The sequence below is a fragment of the Watersipora subatra genome, chromosome 3 (assembly GCF_963576615.1).
Source record: "Watersipora subatra chromosome 3, tzWatSuba1.1, whole genome shotgun sequence".
Classification (NCBI taxonomy): domain Eukaryota; kingdom Metazoa; phylum Bryozoa; class Gymnolaemata; order Cheilostomatida; family Watersiporidae; genus Watersipora; species Watersipora subatra.
Window position 1 is genome coordinate 5,579,439 of NC_088710.1, and position 26,370 is coordinate 5,605,808.

At 36.7% G+C, this 26,370-nt stretch overlaps 2 protein-coding genes across 2 annotated transcripts in view; both read right to left on the bottom strand.

Moving 5' to 3' along the window:
- Positions 1 to 2,658: 2,658 nt before the first annotated feature.
- LOC137391550 (uncharacterized) lies at positions 2,659 to 5,208 on the bottom strand. Its single transcript, XM_068078058.1, has 4 exons — positions 4,422 to 5,208; positions 3,556 to 3,660; positions 3,313 to 3,471; positions 2,659 to 3,087 (listed from the first exon to the last, which is right to left on the bottom strand). The coding sequence occupies exons 1-4, from the start codon at positions 4,999 to 5,001 to the stop codon at positions 2,990 to 2,992; spliced, it is 942 nt and encodes a 313-aa protein (XP_067934159.1). The 5' UTR covers positions 5,002 to 5,208; the 3' UTR covers positions 2,659 to 2,989.
- Positions 5,209 to 6,493: 1,285 nt separating this feature from the next.
- The window catches only part of LOC137390278 (uncharacterized protein KIAA2012 homolog), a 36,335-nt gene continuing 16,458 nt past the window's right edge, over positions 6,494 to 26,370 (bottom strand). The window contains exons 8-17 of the mRNA XM_068076613.1: positions 26,084 to 26,163; positions 23,779 to 23,877; positions 22,614 to 22,782; positions 21,911 to 22,054; positions 19,816 to 19,982; positions 18,024 to 18,113; positions 14,536 to 14,703; positions 12,280 to 12,467; positions 10,134 to 10,321; positions 6,494 to 7,479 (exon numbers count right to left, since the gene is read on the bottom strand). Coding sequence (XP_067932714.1) covers positions 6,971 to 7,479; positions 10,134 to 10,321; positions 12,280 to 12,467; positions 14,536 to 14,703; positions 18,024 to 18,113; positions 19,816 to 19,982; positions 21,911 to 22,054; positions 22,614 to 22,782; positions 23,779 to 23,877; positions 26,084 to 26,163 — 1,802 coding nt within the window. The 3' untranslated portion in view covers positions 6,494 to 6,970. The remainder of the gene's footprint in view (positions 7,480 to 10,133; positions 10,322 to 12,279; positions 12,468 to 14,535; positions 14,704 to 18,023; positions 18,114 to 19,815; positions 19,983 to 21,910; positions 22,055 to 22,613; positions 22,783 to 23,778; positions 23,878 to 26,083; positions 26,164 to 26,370) is intronic.

The window sequence follows — 26,370 nt, forward strand, 5'->3', positions numbered from 1 at the left end:
AAGATGACAAGAAAGCCTTTTCTAAGTCGTGGTATCGTGAAAACTACTAGGCCACTCGAATTAGTGCACACTGATGTTTGCGGTCCAATGCAAACAGAGTCTCTAGGAAGTAGTAAATTTTTTGTCTCGTTCATTGATGACTTTACCAGATATGCATTCGTGTACTTTGTAAGCCAAAAGTCAGATTTTTTGAGCAATTTAGAGAGTTTGAGATGTTTGTTACAAACAAAACGGGGCTAAGCATTGGTGCGTATGTAAATGCAAAATTTGAACAGTACTTAGTCTCGAAAGGCATACATCATCAGCTAACAGTAAGATACTCGCCAGAACAAAATGGTGTAGCCGAAAGATTCAACTGAACTGTGTGTAAATCAGCGAGAGCCATGATCATTGATTCTGAACTGCAAAAGACATTTTGGGCAGAAGCTATTGCTACGGCTACGTACGCAAGAAATCGACTACCCACCAAAGCAAATTCAACTACTCCTCATGAATGCTGGTTTGGCTGTAAACCTAACATTAGTCATATGAAAGTCTTTGGCTGTACAGCTTATAGTCCTATTCCCGTAGCCCTGCGCCAAAAACTTGATAGCAAGGCAGAAAAGATGACATTTGTAGGCTATTCTAGCAGATCTAAGGGGTACAGACTGTGTAATCCCATATCGAATAAGGTTGTAACGAGATGTAATCTTTGATGAAGCGAAACTTGGACCAGGTGTTGTGAATAAAAGTGATAAGATAACTCCTAGCAAAATAGAAGTGCATACTGATAGCCTACCGCCTAGCAATTCAAACACATCAAGTGTTGAGCCTGTGTTACGTCGATCTAGTCGCACTCACCATCCACCTGTAAGATATGGTACTGACGAATACGCCGGTGCTAATCACAGTGCATGCTATGCTCTTGGTATCATTGAACCACAGACTTTTGCTGATGCTGTAAATAGCCAGCATTCCAAAGAGTGGCTAGCTGCAGCTGAAAGTGAGTACCGGTCTCTGGTTGCTAATGATACATGGGAGCTTAATGACTTGCCAGAGAACCGCCGTGCTGTCAAATGCAAATGGGTATTTCGTGCAAAGTATGATCAGAATGGAAATGTTGATATATTTAAAGGTCGCCTAGTAGCCCGAGGCTTTACTCAACAAGCAGGAGTAGACTATGATGAGACGTATGCACCCGTAATAAGATACTCATCATTAAGAGCCTTGCTTTCTTATGCTGTTGTTCATGACATGCATGTACATCAGATGGATGTGGTGACTGCTTTTCTCAACAGCCACTTAGAAGCAGAAATATTTATGCGCCAGCCGGAGGGTTTTGTAAAACCTGGTAGCGAACACCTAGTATGTAGACTCAAGAAATCGATTTATGGGCTCAAGCAGGCACCTAGATGTTGGAATGCTGTGTTAGATGAATTTTTAAAATCACAAGGCTACAAGCAATCATCAGCCGACCAGTGCATTTATACACATGACAATGCAATACTAAAACAATAATTGCTGTTTATGTAGATGATCTCGTTATAATGGCAAGTACAGAACCTGCTTTGTTACACGCTAAACAGAAACTGGCTGAGCGATTTGAAAAGAAGGACCTTGGAGAGCTGCACTTCCTGCTTGGTATGGCAATAAAACGTAACAGCGATTCTTTGAGTATCAACCAGCAACCATTCATTAAGCAAATCTTGAGACAATTTGGAATGGAGAGTTGTAATCCAGTGTCTACACCTGCAGCCACTGATGAAAAATTGCTCAAATCAGATGGAAGCAAATCAGTGGACCCAAAGCTTTATCAATCAATAGTTGGTAGTCTCCTATATCTGGCAGTTGGAACTCGACCTGACATAGCACATTCAGTGGGAGTTTTATCAAAGTTTAATTCTTGTCCGACTGTAACGCATCTCATAGCTGCCAAACGCGTGCTACGGTATTTGAAAGGAACTCCTGACCTTGGACTACACTACATTACAGTAAAGAAAATTCAGCTCTGTTTGGTTACTCTGATGCTAGTTGGGCTGATGATATTGATGACCGGCACTCGACTACTGGAGTTGCCTTTCTTCATACAAACAATCTTATCACATGGCTTAGTGAGCGTCAAAGCATGATTGCACTTTCAACCGCGAAGTCGGAATACATAGCGTTATTTAACGCAACGAAGGAAGCAATTTGGCTAAGGCAACTGCTCCTTGATATCGATGGCTCCATTTCTCACCCGACCGTCATTAATGTTGACAATCAATCGGCCAGTGCTATAGCCACCAATAACAAAAGTAACAAACGTCTCAAGCACATGGATATAAAATATGGCAAAATATCATTATGTTCGTGAAGCAGTTAATAACAAAATTGTAGCTACAAACTATTGCCCTAGTGAACTGATGCTAGCAGACATTTATACTAAACCACTGCCTCAAACTCGTTTTGTTAACCTCCGTCAAACGCTGGGCATAACACTTTAGTTTGCCACTTGGTTGTCTGTGTGTGAACTAAGTGGGAGTGATGGATATATCATTGTCTAGTTCCCAGAGTTACGTGTTTATATAAACTCATCATGCTTATTCATTGGTTTATCTAAGCTGTGCTTTATTGCTTTAAGCTTTATTGCTTTATGGGCTTTAAGCTATGCTTGTGCTGCATACCTTGACAACCCAATACGTAATGCTTGCTCTGTCTATTGTATCTCAGTTGGTTATGGTATCTTGACAAATAAACTTCAACTCATTTCACACAAACTCATAATTCTAACAACAGTAACGTACAGTTACTTTCCTTCATCTTACACAGACATAGTGATTATAGTCTGTGTGTTCGGTACTGCAGGTTCAGCTTTGAAAAATCAAAGAATTATACGTAAGTGTTCATTTGGAGACCGCAAACAAAATTGATTATAACATATTTAAGATTAAAGTCTTGTTGTTCAAAACTTGATAGTTGATCTCTGTTGTACGCTAGTACTAAGTCCAGGTTGACGGGCTATTACATAGAGCTAATCATTGTGCTCTTGATCTCCAGTCTCATTTGTGTCTGCTGCAGTCCGTAAATATACTTCTAACCTTTGCAACTTGTCTACCATTTCTTGCATAGCTGTAAAATATAAAATATATCAGTAACAGCCACTCACTGTTAGTTATACAGAGTAAAAACTCAAAATATGTATAGGTTAGGTGACTTCATCTAGATATTATATTTTCCAAACTTGCAGTGTTTCGCAATAAAATCTGTTGCAATAAAATCGCATCCTACACTTGCCAAATATTTGAAGAAAGCCACTGAAATTTGTTTATTGAAAGAGAATTTCCAATGACTCACTGTATGTGTGCTGATCTAACATTTGAGTTGCTTTCGAGTCCATCCTCTGAACGTTTTGCTGTAATCTTTGAGTATCTTGCTTATGATTGGCTATACATCGCTGCTGATTCATGAGCTCCATATTTTGCCTTAGTACACTCTCCTGTGTGTCCTTCAACTCTGCAAGAGACAGCATTTTTCACTCTACTCTCACAAGCTCACTGCAATCCATTGAGAACTTAACATATTGAATTGCTGACTTACCTTGTTCATGTTGTCTGCATGCTCTGGTTATCTCTTCAAATTTAATTTTCAGTTCACTCATTTCTTTCTTCTGTACTTTTACCTTCTTTTGAGCTTCCTGCAATTCTGCAGACAGAAAACAAGCAAGTAGAAATATGAACACAAGCTAATAAAGGTGTCTCAACTTGGAAAAATACTGCTGAGTATATAAAACAATTTATGCACTAAAAGTTTGCAGATTATTTTTCCAAGTAACATAAAATTTTTTATTGAACTCACAAATAAATTCCTGCTCCTTTATGCTGCACTTGAAATGTTTTCCTGGTACCAGTCAAAATTATTAGACAACCATAGAGAAAAAACTGCAATGAGTCTTTGTCGCTTGTCTCAGACGTCAAATAAGCTCATTAACAAGGAAACCTTACATGAGATGTGAGCATGAAATGTAAAAGATGCAATAGCCTTTGTTTCTATGTTAGCTCTGTAATCATAAAAAAAGGATTCAGTTGAACTTTCACTGATAGCCAATGGCCTTTTCATCCTGTCACCTTTGCCAAGCGTTGTTTTAAGGAAAGAATTGATTCAACCATCTGATATAAAGGACAAAAATGGGCTGACAAGGTAGCACCTGCACTTCAAGACTGAAACTAGCCAAAACAACAAAAACCAAGAATCAACTAAATTAAACAGGTTGGGTATGTCAGAGAATTTTAAGTTAATCAGAGGCCTATGCACAGTAGTTCAATAGTAATTAGGTAACTGGAAAGGGCTCACTAACTAGTTAGGTAGAAAAGATCTACTAGTAAGGCAGTAGAGAAGGTTACTAGCTAGTAAAGTAATAGAGAAGGTCACTAACTAGTACGCAAACTTAGGCTGAGTTAACTCACCAACCAAAGTGCTGAGTGTTGCTGGCACTGGCAGCATGTCTACAGATTCTTTCCTTGTATTCTTGATGCTTAGCAGCTCTTGCTGTTGATTGATAGGTAACGGTGAAAGTAAGTGAACCATCAGTGACGACTTTTTAAGCTCACCAGCGCTATGCAGTACAGTATTTCCATGACTGTTCTGTACCTTTAGCAGATTGAACCTGTCATCAATAGACAGACCCTGGAGTATGTAATCGAGTATTTCCATTTCGGTGTAGCCAGTGTCATAGCTGTGTCTGTCGTAAACAGCGAGGTGCATGCATGTGTTTCCGAGACGATTAGTCAACCTGGTAACTTCGTACCTTTGCGATGGATCTAAACCTTCTAACATGCTCGCCAAGCCCTCCATGTCATGAATATATGCTCCTCTGATCACGCATGTCTCACTGCTGTACTTGGCTCCCCTAATCTGGCTTAACAGCCTGCAACGTACCTCTGCCTCCGCCATGGTCAACTGTCGTTTAAACTTATCATTTGCCGGCTTTCGGGAGTCGATGTAACTTTCCATGAGCGATGACAGCTGATCGTCACCTGGTCCCATCACTATTCGTATCTACTGCTGGTAAGAGAAAAAGTATCAATGATTTACTAAACATGTATTGTATCTTGTCTGTAAGATAATGGCAACAGCTGATTCGCTTCTTGCACTTTGGTCTTTAGTCCAAGCTTGTTATCCATTGGTGATTGTGAACCGGCCTATTTCCTTATGCTTGTATAGGCATCAAGTCCTGCCATACGACTTCCTCATAAAGTTGTCAAACAAAAAATGGCTTAACAAGGAAATGTAATTAGCCTGAGCCCTATGAAATGGCTGATTCAGAAGGTCCGTTACCACATATTTGTTATGAACTTGGTGAAGACACTAGGCTATATGACTCGGTGTTGACACTCCCTATCTGCTAGGGCCACTAATGTAAATATGTGGTTTCCTATCACCGGTATTTCGATATCTACCCAGTTTAGTCTCAAGGTATTGCTAAAAGGAGAAAACAATTACAGTGGAGACCAGATCCTTAGATAGGATTTTCTACCTTTCAGACTGTCTACAATGTGTTGATCATGAGTAAAATAAAATTTTACTTGCGGGAGTAAATCTAACTCGCAATATAACACTGACAAGCAATGGAAAAATATACAAAATTTTAAGAAATAAAGAAAGTTTTAAAAATACTTCAAATCTGCAGATCTTAAACTAAGTGTTATGAACAAATTGCGTACCACATCTAACAATTGTTTTGAAAATATCATTGCTAGCTGCTTTAATTAACAACCTTTTACCTAATGTCTATTCGCTGATCAGAGAGACATTTTAAACCCTATTTGTCAAACCATTTATTTAATTTTGATGGGTAACTGCTGCCCTTTTTTTATGTTTGTTGAATGGCATAATTTAAAAAAACATTTGTTTGAAATTAAATTATTGCCTATAAAGTAATATATAATAAATGTTATATATATAATAGACGTTATATATATATAATAAATGTTATATATATAATAGACGTTATATATATATAATAAATGTTATATATATAATAAATATCATATATATATAATAAAAGTGATGTCTAATAAGTGAGCAGCCTTGACTGAAATACGTACGGCAATGTGTTGGTTAGAAACAAAAATATAAGAGACTTTAAAGAAGGTATGACTTTTTATATTCTATAGCCTATTTTTATAGTTCTTTTTCAATCACATAAGCATACATACTGGCCTTAGATATAAGAGCTTATACTGCCGATTCGATCACATAAGCATACATACTGGCCTTAGATATAAGAGCTTATACTGCCGATTCGATCACATAAGCATACATACTGCCTTTCGTTATAAGAGCTTATACTGCCGACTTGAAAAGCCTTCGCTTTGTTCTTTACGATGTATAATATTAAAATTGTTTTTAATGAAACGCATCTATTTTGACACAGCTATTTGATAAAGATGCTGGGAGGATAGTAGATGCAAATTTTGGGATATTTTTTCTCTTTGTACCAATTGCCTGAATTAGAATAGGTAGTCACACTTCATCATTTGAATAAGACTCGACAAAAATATATTGTCAATAAAAGTGAGCAATGGGATTGGATGGCAGCACAAAAAATAATGTAGCAGAATGAAGATCTACCTAAATCAACATTATTCGCGCTTGAAGTTAAAATCTACATACATGCAAGCACATATAACAGCACATATAAAAATAAAACAAAGAAGTCCATCACTTTGAAAAAAAATCTACAAAAATAACTAAGTAGTATATAAATTGGCCAAACAGGAAGCTAATATATTGGAGTTATTTCCTCCTGATGTACAAGACTAAATATGTTGAATAAATCTGAATGATCTCATCTAAAACAGACACTAATAGTCAACATTGCTATTGAGCCTGAGAGATTCGCTCGTATGATATATGAACAATGCTATAGATACATACATGAAACATGATAAATTAAGGGAGAGAGAGACATAGATCACACCACATTGGAATGTTTTAACAACGGGATCAGAAGCTAATGCTCCGTGTGCCCTTGGTTGGAGCTGGGGTCTGGAAGAACACCAGCCGCAATATTGTCAGGCCCCGGAGGCTCGACTATCAAAGGATGGTTATTGTATATGAAGTCGGCGCTCGGCGTCGGACCAAACTGAGCCCAGGCTGGCACCTCATAGCCCAGCCACTTGAGAAGCTCATAATAGGAGAAGACAAAAGCCCGGGTGATGTCTTGCGTGTGATCCATGCCTTGTGCCTCCATGTTCAAACTCCTCTGGAACATTAGCCTCTGCCTCAAAATCTCCTCCGCCTGTCTTCTTTCTGCCTCCCTCCTCTCTAGCTCCTCCATGACTCGCCTGTTCTCTTCCTCCATTCTTATCCTCGCCTCCTCCTTAGCGATTCGCCTCAATCGCTCCTCCTCTTCCTGTCTCCTCAGATATTCGATTCTGTCCTCTTCTGCCATTGCTGCTAACTTTGCCTGCTCTATCCGCTGCCTCTCCGCTTCTTCAGCTTCTCTCAACGCTTGCTCCTCTACAAATGAAACAGCGAGCTATCACTCTACTGTTCTATTAGCATTTCAATAAATACTTGCACGAGGTCCTGGGGCTAACTTAACAAGAATGTAGTACGACCGATAACTCAGCAATAGGCATATTTTATGTCTACCATCTCTCATTTATTTTTAAGGTAAAGCTTCCAGTTTCAACACTTATTACTTCAAGTCGGTTCAGATTTTCTAGGCAGTGTAGGTATATGATTGTAGGTAGGTATATGTGTAGGTATATGATTGTAGGTAGGTATATGTGTAGGTATATGATTGAGTAGGTAGGTATATGTGTGGGTATATGATTGTAGGTAGGTACATGTGTAGGTATATGATTGTAGGTAGGTATATGTGTAGGTATATGATTGTATGTAGGTATATGTGTAGGTTTATGATTGGGTAGGTATATGGGTAGGTATATGATTGTAGGTAGGTATATGTGTAGGTATATGATTGAGTAGGTAGGTATATGTGTAGGTATATGATTGTAGGTAGGTATATGTGTAGGTATATGATTGTAGGTAGGTATATGTGTAGGTATATGATTGTAGGTAGGTATATGCGTAGGTATATGATTGTAGGTAGGTACATGTGTACGTATATGATTGGGTGGGTAGGTATATGTGTAGGTATATGATTGGGTAGGTAAAATTGCGATAGTCTACCCTGCACATTTTTAAGAGAAATACAGTAGTTTTTGGGGCACATGATAACTGGATCAAGAGAGTCTGTAAAAAGTAGATAAGAGCACTCATGGCATTGCACCAGCAACGGCCATAGCCTGAGATCTCTACCAATATTTAATATTTATAGACCGTGATAATCAAATGCTCATCTTTATGACAAACGCTTTCAGTATACAGTAATCCTCCACTTTTCAAGGTTGATGGGGACTGGGGCATCCTCCTCGGTAATAAAAAATTTGCAAAATAAAAACTAATTTTTTAAAGTATATGTATTAGCCAAATTTTAGCACCAGAATAAGAAAAATGTTTTCTAAAAACAATGTATTTATTTCCTATATAATAAGTAAATTGAAGCTATCTTGATTGATTTTCAGTTATATTTTAAATCCAATCTCAGTATTTTAAGTTAGGAAATGCATTTGTAGAATACGGGCCGAGTTTTGACTTGAACTGGTCTGAGTATTCGTACTTGTGATTAACGGGGTTCGTCTTGAGAAGTGAGTCATATTTTAGTAATTGTGTTTTATGTATGTATATTCATGTATTTGAATTTTTTAATGATTTTTTTAATGAATTTTCTTTTAGTTTAAAATAATTTTTTTTTAGCTGCGAACTAACAAAACTGCAAAAGGTGAGCCTCAATGTAGCGAAGGATTGCTGTATGTTGAAAAGGTATTTATTGAATTGACCTTCAGATCGTTGACAGAATAATTACTAAGGCTAGTCTCATATAGCAAAAGGCGGTGCTTAAAAAATCCAAACTTTGTGGACAAACTAGATGAATGCTCACTGGACACCACAGATGTTTTTTTGACATTATGTTACGGGTGCTCCCTACGGCACACTTATATCAACCAAATAAACAAGAAGATGTATAACTAATAGCAAACAACTAATAATGAATTGTATAAAAATGTGACAGGCCTGGAAGGTGTGTATTTTACCCGATGCCTCCAAAGTTTGTTATGAATGAACGCAACAGCTCGAACCAAACTCAAGCATTTCCCGTGTTACAGTCATGCAATTCTTTGATTGCGTCCGTCCGGATTCGATATGAAATAAACGATTTGTGAAAACACGAAGTAATTCCTTTAAAGTGATTCCTTTAAATCATACAAGGCGTCCAATCAACAATGAGATATGGTTGCGCATGAGTGAGCAGAATAAGACATGGCCAAAGCTGTTTGCCTACAAATTTTTGAACATAAACCGCGTTGCCTGCACTCCAATCCAATATCTACTTTTCCATAATCTGTTATTTATCAGTTTCAATTCTATTCCATAACCTTAAAGCTTCAATACGGGCTATCGTTTATTGAAGCCGCTAGTCAGCTGTGAGAGCTGTCCATTAGCTCCGACTGATATGACAAAAATTTGAGATTGAGTCTCACTGTGAAATTTCTCGCACAAACGATTGCCATTATTTCACATATTGATTAAATCAGGAGTAGAGTTAAGGCCCTCAGGTTTTCATTGTCCCCCGCCAACTCAGTAGTTCCATGAATTTCAACTTTAGTGTCGACTACTGACAATTTGAAATGTCTGCTAAACTTTTTGAGCTATTCCAGTTTTTATGGTCAATCTTGTGCAACATCTTGTGAACAGTATGCATAGCTTGCTTGACTCTCCACCTCATAATCAGGTTATTCATAATATATTCATAATATATTATAATATATATAAGACGATATATAAGACAATACAATATACTATAATATATAAGACAATATATAAGACAATATATAATATACTATAATATATATAAGACAATATATAAGACAATATATAAGACAATATAACATACTATAATATATATAGGACAATATATAAGACAATATAATATACTATAATATATATAAGACAATATATAAGACAATTTAATATACTATAATATATATAAGACAATATAATGTACTATAATATATATAAGACAATATATATATATATAAACAAACCTTTACGTCGCTCCTCTTCTTCTATCATCCTCCTTCGCTTCTCTTCAAGTATTCTTACTTTCTCCTCCTGCCGCTTGCGCTCCCTCTCTTGGGCCTCTCTCTCCGCTCTTAGTCGTGACTCCTCTTCTCTTTCAAGTCTCTCGCGTTCCTCCTTCTCCATTTCCTTCTTTCGTCTTATCTCCTCCTCCCTATCAATGACCGAAACACCAGGCATTATTTGAGAAACCTGAACCGCGACAGAGTATCGGAGCATAAGCAGTAACTATATATGAACAAAGAGAGGCATTGAGGTGTGGAATATCTCACGAAACTTGTCCAAGGTCTGTCTCTACTAGTGAGTATACATAAATGTCTGTTTAAATTAAACGTAGTGTTTACTCTACTGGACTGGTAATTGACTGATTGATATTTGAGTGAAGAACCTTCCACACTTGACTGTCTATCGTGGCATTTAAGATATTTCATCAGCTATTTACTATCCACAAACTAAACTTGATCTCTCAAGCTACAGAGTGTACAACTATGTAATTATGTGGACCATATGAATACAGAATCTTTGTAAATGTTCATAATCAACAGATGTAAATAGACTCGCTACTATGCAAGAAGTTGCGAACTGATTGGGTGTTAACAGTGAATCTACTGTTACAATTGGTTGGTATTCCACTCTCGCTGATGCTTCAGGATCTCAGTGGTTTTGTAATGTTTTAGAATTTATAATAGACAATTTACTGAGTGTTTTAAAATATGAGCTGGCCCCCCAACATTTGAAGAGTTGCGGTAAATGCTTGGAAAAATATATGTAACAAAACACAATCTCTCCATAGAAATGCCATAGACCATACTGGAGTAATGATTACCTTGTTAGACACATCTATATAAAGCAAATGCAAGTGCTATCTGTAAGTAGGGGTCCAATACAAAAATGGGAAAACAATATATAGTAGGCGCTCCTACACTTACATAATTAGTTTCAGGAACACTTACTTTATAGGGATTGTATGTTATAAGAACAGTCAAATACATGTAAATTGTCTATTCTATTCGAAGATCTTTCCAAACTTACCCTTTTGGCCATTTAAAATGGGAAAACTTAATTTTTTTAATTGGTGGGCTGTGCCGTAACTGCAGTATTATTAGTTTGCATCGACAACTTTTTTCCTTTGTCAGATCAATCTCACTAGTTTTATAGACCACTTTTGCAATAAGTAGATGGGGAGTGCACATCTTTGACGTTGATTTACAGCAATTTTCGGATTATTTTTAAACAGCGAAGTCTATTCTGCAAAGTACAACTAATAACAAATATGTTATACGTCTACAATAAAGCAAAACAACAAAGTATTTTTACTGCAAAAAAGCGGTATTACCTTTTCATCGTCTATCTGTATCCAGGTTAAGATAAAAGAGAACTTTCGACGCTCTCCACCTCGTGACATTCAGATTGGTGGACTGCACCAATCGATCGCCTTTGTATTTTTGAACAATTGCGCAATTACCCTATTCTCTGTTTTTTTCAACATATCTGATGACCTATAGCGACGAACTAGAATGTCTCGGAAGTTGAATACATAATAAATATAGAGCTATGCGTACATATTTTTTTCTTTCGCAAGTTTGGCCAGATAAACTAACATTCAAATTGAATTTGAGAACTCGCCTCACTTGACACAACGTTTTATGGAATTTTTTACACAGTACGAAGCAAAAACTTCACATAAATTTTGTACATTATCTGGAATCTACGTTATAGGAGGCATATGTTATAGGAGGTATATATTATAGGAGGTATAATATGTTATAGGAGGTATATGTTATAGGAGGTATATGTTATAGGAGGTATAATATGTTATAGGAGGTATATGTTATAGGAGGTATATGTTATAGGAGGTATATATTATAGGAGGTATAATATGTTATAGGAGGTATATGTTATAGGAGGTATATGTTATAGGAGGTATAATATGTTATAGGAGGCATATGTTATAGGAGGTATATGTTATAGGAGCGTCTACTGTACGTACAAGTAAAGAACTAGTTTAAGGTACTGTAATAACAATATTATAGGCAATATTCAGATCTCAAAGGAGTCATATTAACGATGTTGGTACACGTAAAACAAGCGATTTGTATTCAAGCCAGTCACCTTCTCAACCTCTCCTCCTCCATTTGAAGTCTGATTCTCTCTTTCCTTTCTGCATCCTCTTTCTCCCTCTTTGCTGCCTCCTCCCTTTCTTTCCTCCTATTTTCCACTGCTCTCCGCCTTTTCTCTTTGGCAGCAGCCCGCTTGGCTGCCTGAGCATCTCTATTAGACAATCCAGGTGGTAACGAATCCTACAAAATTTATAAAATAATGAGAACTTATAGCTCTTAAACAAGGCATTTCCTGAAACTGATAGCTGAAAATGTATATCATTGAGTGAGTATTTTATGAAACTAATGGCAAAATTATTATTAATATTTTACCGCTCATTCTTAAAGCTGTATTGAGTGTGATATACGTGACACGTGACATCAATGATTCGCGGCAGTAAATCAGTCTTAATATACATGTAATAACTTCAGCTCAAATACAGTACTTGATGTAAAAATTGACAGCTAGATGTTATTATGCAGAAAATGTCAAACCAAAAAGCTCCCCAATATACATGTACAAACCACAGAGCAGTAAAACAACCTCACAATCTGAAACCTCCAAAGAAGAAATTTACCTGATCCATGGCACCCACCAAAAGCACACAAATCACTCATGCAGCCGTGTTGTATTAATCCAGCATTGATGTCCTAACCATGAACACAGACATAAGTCCACGAAATTATGCGTAAACGCAGCACCGAAAAATTACTCTTGATTTTGAAATAGCAATGGTGGTTTTCATTGTGTGAACTTGTGTCTGCAATGGTATTATTTTGGTTAAAAGTGTGATCTTAAATTGAGCTGTGATGAACAGGAAGGCAGTTGAGTGCCCGCAGTCAGTAAAAGCGCACATCGCTCAAACAACACTAGATACAAACCTCGTCATCGTCCGTAGTAATGTCATACTGGAGTCGCAAGATAAGATAACTCTAATTAGCATTTGGTGAGAACTAACAGAACAGACAACAGACACGTCTAGGGTAAAGGACTAGATATCTACTCTCCACCTAAATAACATCACATACCAGAGCTTTTTGAGGGAACGAAAACTATGGGATACTAACTATGTACTCCCAGCATCTACCGTTTAATATACAAATTTTATAATAAAAAAATTGTAACTTTATAAATTTTGGACATGGTTAAAAAGAATGTAGCAGAATCTTATCTTTATACTAGGATGTTTACTAGTGCATGGATAGGGCACTGTTATTGCACTAATTTTGCTGAAGTTCTCTATGATTTAAATCATGGAAAATATTGTCAGTAGAAATATTTGAAAAATAACAGCTTCAATTACTAGCTTCAAACTGCTTCAAAATCTCCAACAATGTGCAAGTTTTTTGTCTTGCAATACTCAAGAAGTTGCAAAAATATGCTGAAAAACAGATGTTAAAGCTGGGATTGGTTCTTGGTGATTAATTGGTAAAAACTACATATGCAATCAGGAGAATCCCCTTTACTAGTTCTAACACAAAGGTGTTCTACTACTTATAACATAAATAAATAGATGATTAAAGATGGAATCATTGTATGCTAAAGCTTTGAGTATTAAGGGATCTATAGACATACACTGATCTCATGCTAACCAGTCACTACCTTCTTTTGAGAAAGATTCTGCAATAAAAATAAAAGCTCTCTTGAATTAATATCATACATTGACTCCTGAGAATTAATTACAGTGAAACCTTAATATACAAATTAATTACAGTGAAACCTTAACATACAAATTAATGACAATGAAGCCTTAACATACAAATTAATTACAGTGAAACCGTAACATACAAATTAATTACAGTGAAACCTTAACATACAAATTAATTACAGTGAAACCTTAACATAAAAATTAATTACAGTGAAATCTTAGCAAATAAATTAATTACAGTGAAACCTTAACAAACAAATTAATTACAGTGAAACCTTAACATACGAATTCTCCGATATGAAACAATTCCAGCAAATAGTCGACTCTATACCAGAACTTCTTTTCAATAGACATTATCAGACGTTTCTTGAAGCCTTTCAGTGAAATGAGACAGTTCTCGGTAGGCTTCCTTAGATTGGAACTTTTGAAATATTAGCGAGATACCAAAATACATGTTTGATAAATACTTCACAGAGCCCAATCCTACATGTAAGATAAACAGAGCTGTCTGAAATTCTCTGCAACTTCAATTAAAACTTTTCAAACAATAAGCACAGTGTCGCTGGATCTGTATCCTAATTTTAGCGCAAGCTAAAATGCTATCAACAAATTGAACCCACCTCTTCATCGGCTGTGCTCACTGTACCAGTAGAAGCAGTAGGACTCGCCGATGGAAAACTAATTGGTTTAACTGAACCCAGCTCTGGCTTTAGTTCCTCTTCTTCATCTGAGAACTCGTCTCTCACAATTACAAATTCCATGTCAGCCTCTACCTCTGGCTCAGGCGTCTGTAGACAATTTCATACATATACCTATCTATACCATAAATCAGGGTCTCAACAGCAGGTGACTTCACAAAGTTTAACATCTCAGCACTCTATAAAAGCTTCACTTAAATTGCTTCTTGTCTTATGCCAGTTAGACGGAGGAAATATAAACAATGTGGAGATGATTAAGGGGTGATTATGCGAAAAACCAACCAAAGCTTCTGAAGTAAGCATATCTAAGCTTGAGAACCATGGTTTGCAAAAAGCGGCCACAAGAGTTAGAACCACGTTCAGAAAAGTAGTTTCGTTTGTGCCTCATAATTTAGCGATTATAGATTTTGGAGAATCGAAAAGATAGTGTGTAAAAAATCAATAATTGTTAATTTTTTGATAATTTGTTAATAATAATATTTTGTCCAATCAAATGTGAATTTTGATTGCCCTCATATTACACAAATTGGGCATGATCGGAGCTATACATTTGCGAGCCTTTACACTTCGAATACATCAATTACTTCTCAAACTGATGTTTTTTAAATTCATAGCTTCTCCTAACTTACTATGTGGCCACTCATTTATGGATAAATATTTCCTAATAAATCAGTACGATTTAAAAACTGTTATTCTGTAAAATCTGAATGGTAACAATAAACTCTGCTACAGAGAAATGAGCATCCTGTTTTTTAGGACTAAGATGATGTCACCACAACATACAGGTACATTCAATAAACAAGGTAATTATTAAGTGCGGTAAGAGTGATGCAAGCAGACTTGTTAGAGTTTTTTTCATGTCAGCTTCAGGCAAGAAACTCACAAAGGCTGCAGAGAGAGTGATGTGGGTATACAAAGCATTAAAACAGCTTTGAACAGTTATGTTTAGGTAGTGCAAAACTGATTAGTTGTCAATTCTAAAAAATTCAAACAAAATTAGACGAAAAAGTGCATATTGGATACACGTCAGACACAGGATGAGATTCCCTAAAACTTTCTGAACTTCCTCATTTCGATTTTTTAATGAGCTAGTTCCATATTATGTGAGCGTAACTAGCATCTAAAGAAAAAATGAAGCAATCAGAGGGCTGTTAGGAAGATAGTGGTTCTGTTTTTAAATAAATGGAATGGACCCCAAATTACATAGTAAGCTAATTAGAAGACTAATATGGAAGCTCATTATGCTATTTCCTATTGACATCAAACTTGTGTTGGAAAATCTCAACACAATCACACATTGGATCACTACAGGCTCCCGTTTTGTAGCCACAAACCTTCTTGCTATAAAGTTCTGATCACCTAAGTAGATTTACATGTATCTATAAATCACAACAGCCACACATTCTTAGTACTAAGGTATTACAATCACATGTGACCAACCAATTCTGTCAAATCATTGCCACATGTGTACCATGCTAGAACATAGCACTAGCGTGTGTATTTTACTAGAGTGTTATAAATCAGTAGTATCCCTTCATAGGGCATTATGGTCAAATCTACTGCTTATTAGGGATTGCAGCCATATATTATAGTTTTATGCACCTCTTTTGAGATATCGCAGCCATGTGACGGCACTGACCATCCATGGTAAGGCACTATAGTTATGCATTATTTTTAATTTTGACATAACAGCCATAGGTGGAACTTAATACAAATTTTCTTGAGCATTACAAACACATGTACATATATTCTTTTCTTAAACATTAGAATACCATGACTGCCTTACTAGTGCATTTTGAATACATGTCTGCCTTGTTATTTGCCCTCTTTATAAAGGTCGTATTGTAACATAACATTACAAATACACATTACATTTGTTTCTTTTCCAACAGTGATACAGTTGTATAAATCAATCACATGATAGTGTGTTTGATGACGCTTGAGATCATATAATATTGCCCACCCAGGCTTGCACTACTGTCAAAATACTGTCACTACATCAAGCGTAAAATAAAAATTTACGAAAATGACAGCACTTTGAGCAGTGGTGTATATTACAATCAGCAATGATGGTCTGTGCCTGAGTATTGCAGTTAAGTTTACTATGAGCAATAATAACACCAAGTAATGTGTGTGCATGTTGAGACACAGCGTAGTAATTTTTTGAGTTAATCTAATAAAATTTTTACAACCTTGAGAAGACTGTTGATAGAGTTTACTGCAGGTGACTCAGACCATAAAAAACGTAAATACAGTGCGCCCCTGGGTTACGAGATACCAATTATACCAATTTTTATTATGTGTTAATACCTTACAATGTAGAACATGTTTTTTTATCCTCGCCATACAAAATTTTTTCGCCATTTGATACTAACAAAATGTTTGCTAGAAATTAAAATTTGGCAGTTGGTGTGCTGAATACATCGAAATAGCGAAGGGCCGATATGCTATTTGCCAAAAATCGCTCTCACAATGTCTGAAAGAAATATGATACTCGCTCTCTCAGTTCAGCGTTATCTGTTATGAATTATAGAGAACAAAAAACCGGGAACAAATAAGTGATTAAATTTTAGACGATGACAGAGTTGAAGTCTCTTTTAGTCAAGTACAAGCTAAAACATAGCTTTAAGTTTGTGTTTAGCAAGCTAAATTCATTTTGGTTAAACTCAACATTTATGTTATACATCTGTCTCGAAGGTAAAAACTCCCTGCGGTACGCACTGCACGTAGTACAGTGTAACATTAAATTTTATTGCAGTATTTTACAATAAAACTAGTTGCCAAAGACCTACACTATTACCCTTGACCTTGATGCATACGTGAACAGTGCCAATAAACCAATAAATAAGTGCCATAACCAATAAATACACTAAAGTTACTGTAGGTAACCATAGTTACTAAGGTTAACATATTATTTTGTAGCCAACTTTTAATATGTACATTATGTTTAGAGAATTTTGATGATTTTCACCAGGGTATGTTTAGATTTGATAATTACTATGGGATTCTGTGCTTCTCTATACAACATTCTCACCATACGATGCAAACACTGGAACGAATTCAAATCGTATGGCGAGGGTTCAATGTACGACGATAAAATTAACACACGAGCATCAAATTAGACTATAGCTAATTCATAAACTTTTGTAAACTGGGTTTAAATTCTCCAAAATATTGCTTCGCACCGAATTGCGTGAGTTACACGGTGGAAGTTGTCATCGTGCTCATGTGCCTAGTAACAACAGAATCAAAGTTAGGATTACTCATGCAAGAACCAACACCAGTAGGTAGAGAGCCATAGCAGATCATAGCCGACCCTGTAGGTGTTTAGTAAACAAGCATTTGAAGGCCATTTAGGGGTCAAAGGAGACAAATATTAAGATTAGTGTTGGTTGTGAGCCTGCCGTTACCTTCCACTCCTCCTCCTCTGGTTCTGGAGTGGGTTCCTTTGGTTCAACCACCGGAGTTGGTGGCTTCGGTGTCTTAACCGGTGACACAGGCTTTAATACAAAAGCAATAGTACATATCGGATGCAACTGCGGCACCTACCTATGACCTTAGCGATCCAAGAGCAAGAATCAGGGTGGCAGCAAACAATAACCTAAAGCAACTGATAGTATTTGTATAGACACACAAACGAGAAAAAACTGTAACCTATATAGTGAAAAAAGTTCTACAAAAATCTTACAATGTAAGTGGTATAGTCACTAGGGTGGCTGTGGAGTAGAGCCAGTGGCTCTGTACATGGGACTACTATCTTCTACAGACACATAGATAAAAAACTGACTAAGTTTGCAGAGATTTATCGAATAATATGAAAGGGCTAACTGCTGCCCTTTTTTCAATATTGGTGTATCGCCTAAATTAAAAAACTATTCTATTTTTGAAATAAAATTATGGCCAATTAAGTCTTATATATATAATATCACTGTAACAGATACTATTAGGTATACAATATTCGATATTATCTACCCAATAATATCATAAACGATTAGTTAGATTTGGTCAGCATCACTCTATAGACACTATCTAGCGTCACTCTCTGTTCAATGTTTGCTAAATAAATCATTTAGGAGTAAAAATAATAAGTTTTATTTTATAAAAAGTTAAAATTAACGAAACGAATTATAGTGTGTAGCAAAGCAATATTCCTAGCTATATTATCTTATAATGGTCAAGTATTTATTTCAGACTCTCCTGGTGGTTAACTGTTATATGCTGGCAGTGCCACTGTCAGAACTGAGTGCTAGATTAGCCTCACCTTTATAACACAGTTTTAAATTTCACTAAAAACTATTTTTAAAAGATCTTGTAGCGAGTCTAATTATAGACGTTTTTTCATCCCACCAGCATTCAGAATAGATCATGGTTTATCTTATTACAATTCTTTGAAAGAACTTTAGCCATTTGTATCACCTTTTAATAGTTTTATCTCCTTTTATTAAACGTCATCTTGTGTTCAATTTCTTAACTAATTGCTTAAAAAATACCAATTATTCTAGCCAATGTCTTTGGCTGTTTGCCTGAAAAAGATTAGACAAGAGAAAACAACTACAAAATTCTCCATGAAAACAGCTATCGAGTTTCATAGCAAATATAATTGGACAAAAGTTGTACCAAGTCTGACATTCCCATGTATCATTATTTGTGTTATCTTTTATAAGCTTAAAAAAGTGGGGAACCATGAGACAAAGGTAGGTTCATAAAGAGAAAAAACTGGAATCATTATTTGAACATAATATCTCCCATCTAAATATAGCATTACTACGCCCACTCTCCGATTTTGCTGTCCGCAGGAAAGCCCGCTAACGCAATGTACAGCTACTGTATGCAATGTACAGCTACTGCATGCAATGTACAGCTATTTTATGCAATGTACAGCTAATGTATGCAATGTACAGCTACTGTATGCATTGTACAGCTATTGTATGCAATGTAAAGCTATTGTATGCAATGTACAGTTACTGCATGCAATGTAAAACTACTGTATGCAATGTGCAGCTACTATATGCAATGTACAGGTACTGTATGCATTGTACAGCTTCTGTATGGAATGTACAGCTAGCGTATGCAATGTACAACTACTGTATGCGATGTACCGTCAACTGTATGCGGCGTATAACTAGTGTATGCAATATACGACTATAGTATGCGATGAATGGCGCAGCACATGCAATGTGTGCCCAGATGTCTAATGCTCACCTTCTCTACAGGAGAGGCAGCATGTCCCTTCCCTGCAATGCTAGACGGTTTACCCTTCTTTTCTTTTTTACCGGCATTCTTCTTAGCTGGCTTCTTTGCAACTGACTTTTCTATCTTCTTTGTCAGCTCCTTCTTGGGAGGAGATGGTTTAGCGACAATAGGCTTAGCTGGTAGAAAAGATAACAATTCTAATCTAAGGTCTAAGGACAAAGAACTGCATCCATATGCAATACTTCAATCTATATACAGCAGTGCCTGCCATGACACGCCTTGCAATACAATGTATGTTGCAGCTCATTAAATAAAATTTGTCAAATATTTTTGTTTTTAATGCATAGTAAGCGCACATATTTTTTCCTGCAAAAAATTGATTTCTGTGGTCTATTTCTAAAATTAACTCCTGAAGTATAACATCACAACACCAGTCAGAAAGGAAAGGAGCCAAGCCAATGCTTGCTTTAAATAATACATGAAAACAAGTTGTCCAGTTTGCTGTACTGTGTTTGTAAGATGTTAAAAAATTTAAAAGCCTCTTTTATAACCTATAGCAGGAGCGCAACAAATCTATAGCATTTGAAAAGCAGAGCAGCGAACAATAATGTACTGGAATTATGCATACAACAACAATTCAACTGTACAGAGTGAAGTATATTGCAAAAGCATTGCTGTGACGCATGGAAACAACAAAGATAGCATTTGAAACCAGGGAAACAGGTTTGGAATACAGAGTGGTACAGAGAACGCTGGCAGTGTATGGCAACACAGTGCAGTTACGCGTAACACAGTGCTGCAATGCATCAGCGGTCGGGGATTACCAGGGATTCTCAGCTCAAAGATTGGATAGTCCTTAGGTTCAGGTACAGGGAAAACTATGCCGAAGAAGTGATGGTCGGAGCCAAACTGGAATGGCCGTGGGAATTTTCGATGATGATGCGCTTAAGATGACAAACAAAAAGCGATTGTTAGGAAGCACATTGTTAAGACACAGGGGTTAGTTCACGCAAGCTCTAAGGTCACATGATGAAAAAGAGAATGTTAGATGGAAACCTTGCATTACCTATAATCACATGTATTCAGAGACACTGAATGAAGATTTAAATGAAGACTCGTGAAAAACCTCAAAAAACAAAATTGTCCTGTTCTTTTGTTCACTTTTCAACCTAAATGTCTGGTGAGCCAAAAGAGGTGGACTACAAACTCTGAGAGAAATACCGGCAGCAACACAACCTATCTGCTGCCACTTAATGTTAATATGTTTACAAATGAACTTACACGAGATTTGTGGAGATTTGATCAGAAAATGTCAGAATTTTTCTATCATTTGCGATTGTTTTTGATGCCTAAAAGGATTTGATTGTCACAATCTTTCAAGGTTAAAATCGACGAAACTTGGATCAAGATTAAAACGCTCAGAAGAAAAATACATGCGGACTGACGCCACTAGTCACTATCATCGCTAGTTGATATCAGCTACTGCACCAAGTTGAAGCGTTTCCCATCTCTATTCTGTCGGTCTCTTAGCAACTATAGACATCATAATTGCACTTTCAATTGATCTGAACATTTTAATTGTGATCAAGTTATATAGACTTTAATCTTGAAACATCCTGGCATCAGATCACCTCAAACATAAAAAACAACTGAAAATCATAGAAAAATACCGATAACTTCTGAGAAAATTTACTAAAACTTTTGTGCAAGTTTATATTTAACAATCACTCTATAACAGCAAGCACTTGCTAGTAGTTATCAAACAGTTTTATAACAGCAAGCACTTGCTAGTAGTTATCAAACAGCTTTATAGCAGCAAGCACTTGCTAGTAGTTATCAAACAGCTTTATAACAGCAAGCACTTGCTAGTAGTTATCAAACAGTTTTATAACAGCAAGCACTTGCTAGTAGTTATCAAACAGCTTTATAACAGCAAGCACTTGCTAGTAGTTATCAAACAGTTTTATAACAGCAAGCACTTGCTAGTAGTTATCAAACAGCTTTATAACAGCAAGCACTTGCTAGTAGTTGTCAAACAGCTTTGATTAGAAACACAAAGCAAGCATTAGTGTATGAAGTTCTTTCCTTCCCACAATAGCATTACCTTTGCCAGGCTTAGTCTTAGTTTTAGCTGGAGGAGATTCTATCGGGGCGTAGAGCTGTTGCAGCTCAGTCTTGTCGGCCACTTTACCAACAACAAACTCAGTTTCGTGTTGTACTTTGGTCTCACTCTTCTTTGGAGTCGACACTGCACGAATATATCGACAGGGACGGGGTTAATGGTAGCGGACAGACAGAATGGTACACCTGGTCAGACGCAGAGTGCTTCTAGCTGAGACATAGAGTGCTGCTAGCTGGTGTAACGGATACACCTTGAGCAAAACCTTGTCGGTAAGCATTGAATGATGTTGATCGATAAACTGTGATGATGAAATCAGAAAGACTGAGTGAACTTAATAAGGAAAATGCCATGAAGCTAACACATTGACACACAGTGAGCGAACTACATAAACATAATTGGCATGCGTGGTAGGTAAGCATAGGGCCTCACTGGTGGCTTGACAGTGTTATTTCTACGCATGTAGTGAGTCTCTAGTGACCTAGAACATTCATTTCACGTAGAAATAGAGTGACATCAGTAAAAAGTTCAAAATAGTATCAGTGAGATGCTGCTGCATAGACATGAACTGATACCGGTGTTGGCATGCCACAATAGGTCAGGACACATGCTCAGTTGCAAACACAACCAAGTCAACATATATATTGAAATAAAACTGAGAGAATAGATCAGCCTTAGAAATATTTACCACCAGAAGAGGACTTCTTGGACAACACAGAGCCACCTTCACCAGATCCACGTCCAGTCTTTGACCCGGATGAACCGGGGGCTGCTGCCTCACCTGGCTTTGCAAGCTCAGCCGATGCAGTAGACTCTCCAAGCTCGCCTGGCTTCCAATGGCCAACGACGGAAGAGCGCTAGATCAGACAAAAATGTGCCTATAGAGACAATATACTAAAGTTGACGAACAACAAGAGCTTGCATAATGCCAAGAGCTCTGCTACAGCATACATATCTAGTAAATAAGCAATTTCTCCAATTATTGAGATGCAACTGGTGATAGTAAGTAATCTTGCGTATCTTATATGTAGGTCTACTGCAAAAAACATTGCAAAAAGGCAATAACAAAAATTTACAACTCATCAAAATTAAATGAGATAAATTATTTGAAAAATAATCAATGTGTAGAGGTATTAGTAAAGTGGATTTACAATTTAAATTTATGAATGTAACTTTTATTCAAATCACTTGCGGAACTAGCAACAAGAATTGCCATGCGATTTTGGTTTTTGATCGACTATTCTTAGAAATTCTTCTTAATTTTTTTTCCCGTTAGGTGTAGAGACCGCAAATATTCTCCCTCCTGATATAGGACTATTTGGTGACCATTTTGCCTATAAGATTTGGCCCAGAAGCAATTGTGGTTGAATGCCCTTCCTAACCCCACCAATGATCCTTATGTGACTCAAACAGCTAACATACTGATAATAAGTCAGCACCCTAACCACTGCAACACCGCTGCTCTCTAATTGATTACCCTTAGAAAGGGTAAACAGAAACCCACACTCAGCTGTCAGCAGTAATATGTCACTGGTGCTCAGCAGACCAACCATTTAGCAATAGATTATTGATTATCAACAATATAAAATGGCCATACGTAAACTAATAATTAAAATATATGTAATCCTAAAAAATTGCACAGCATCATTGGCCAATTAACGCAAGAAATCACTTCCATGCTGTGCAGACCGATTATCACAAATGTTGCTGGTGCAACCTCCAGTCACTGTTTATACACGAGACAGTAAAATTCCCACATAATGCTTCCATCAAATGATGGTACTAGGAGCTAATCTTCCAAAATTCAGCATTATCAGAGTCAACTCCGCTGTTACAAGAAATAACTACAGTACCTGAGACATAACTCTGCTGACGGAAGCGCTGCTATCAGTAGAACCTCCAAGAATTGATTCAGCAGCGGAATGTTTCGTAGCCCGAGAGCGTGAAGGAGTCTAAAAACAAGCCACACAGAAATAATGAAAACAGTAAAATAGTCTAAAACATCGCACCCATTGTAACTAGCGTGTGATGCTGAACAAGAATGAATAGAGAAACATGATTGGCCACCAACATTACACATTATGCGTATTAGCGATCTTATTTGATGAAATCTTTTACAGACCTCATAAGCCCAAAAAAGGAACGTTAGCAGGAAAAATGTAATAATGCCAAAATATCTTTAAATTAAGGAATATATTTCTATTTTGCGGTAAAATTAAAGATTAATTCATGCCATACAATGTCTCCTTGAACACCATGGCGCATAGGCAGTGGCCAACATGACAAAATGAATAGACCATTATGCGAATGGTTCTTGTTTAGAGCTGAAAACAGTGGTTATGTATTCATGATGTAATGAGCTAAAAACATGCCATAGCCAGTTGCCGCAGTTTGATGAGACGCTCAAAACAGACAGAAATTGGGCCTGCTCTACCTTAGTCATTGCACTGCCATTGCAGCGTCACAGCAGTCAGACTGTAACTACTACTACTAGCAACCATTGCTATTCCTACTGCTACTCTTAGGAAGATATAGAAACAAAAATAGATTGTCTTTGCTGAGCAGAAAAAGGAAGATACCAGATTTATCTCAACGATGTTGATACCGAGAAATTAATTATTTAGCAAGGAAAATATGCCAGACATAATTGAAACACATTTACTACTTAACAAAGACTTTAACAAGCTGATAGAGATAAAAACCCAGGGGACTCTAGTAGTTGAAGTATCAGTGACAAGAGGCTTTGTAACTGAATATGACAGATACGAAGACCCTCAGGTACCAAAGAGCCTCAGGTTGAACCCTTAGTGATTTTCAGGTGACCTTATGAGTGTATGAAACCGATGAGAGAAAAGCATGTATCCTACTGAAGTTCCTAGGTAAGAGAGACTGTCGCAAAACCCAAAGAGATTTTAAATGTTCGCTTGTGTCAGGCTAGAAGATAGCCATCTTATTAAAGATGAAGTAAATATAATATATACAACTTCGAATGAAACAAATACAGATAATAAAAAAGATAATACTTGAAAAAAAAGACAGTCAAGAAAAGCATTCCCAGTTTCTTTCCTACTCTCAAAAAAATTATTAAAAATATTCAGCAATAGTACATTAAGTTCACTAATAATATAGTTTACAGAGATCCTCACTGGTGTTAAATACAGTTGATTATAGCTCTTTATGTGTTTATAACAGTGAAGTCATGGTCTATCTATTGGAAGGTAAACTAAAGAGCAATGATATAACACAGGTGGGTATAAGTATACTAGACCTACTAAAATGGTTACGAGTGCATTTAGAATGACAAAAAGGGGTCTTGCATGTAGTGGGTTGAGAATAAGAGACAGGGAGTGGAATTTTCCTATAACTACATAGTCTGAGTAAGAGCTCAATCTCAGTGTGGAGTTAGCTAACTTTTTGTTACAGTTTGCTAGGGGATGATGAGCATTGTACCCTTAATCAAATGTAAAAGGAACTATGGCTAAAATTTTCAAAATTGAACTAAAAAATAATTTTATGCCATTTGCTGAATTTGAGCTCAAATGAACATTGTTTTGCCAATTTTTCAAATACTGCTTACCAACAAAGAGTATATTTCTATGTAGGTGGTAATAATATAGAACCAGACTGTACTAGTTTTCATAACTAGATAGTGCGTGTAAAGTATTGTGACCTGTCAGCTAAGCTTACATTGATAAGACACTAATGGGCTACCAACAGCTGGACAGCAGATCTACATGTACTTAACCTTTTCAGCAATCGCTGTCATTCCGTAAACTCCCATAATAGGTGTATGCAGTTTTCAAGAACTACTGACATGGATAAAGTGAATACCTACTCATCGTATAGCAAATAGCCTCTTTTATAAAAACACAACGTAACAACATTCCAATCAAGTTCTAGTGCAGCTATTATTGAATAGTAAAACCAACAGCTTGAATAATGAAGTCGACTCTCAGAAGTACTACCTAACCATTTAAAGTAACATTTACAATAGGTACTAGCCTTGCAACAGTCATCCCTGTTGAACAGAGTTAGTGAGATTAACTTTACAGCCATTTATAATGCTAAAGACAGTACACTAGTGAATAGCATTTCCGGGTTCTATAGCTTTTAAACACCTTCAAAGGATTGTTATAATAGCACTTAGGTTGAACTTACCATGCCCTCAGCATTAGGTATGGATGGGGCATAATCATTCGCCTTGCTGCCGGCAGCAGACCGCAGTGGAGTAGACATTTCTGTAATATGAAAATGGCACCATAACATGTGGTGTGGTATGCCACCAGTAATGAATAGCTCTAACTGTATTGGACAGTAAAATGAAAAGCACTCATACTACTGACTTTGTTCTAAAAATAGACGTAAGTCTTAAGAACAACTTACCAGATTGTTTTAGCAAAACTTGGCAACTGGTGAGTGGCTTACATGTGAGTGACTGATGATAA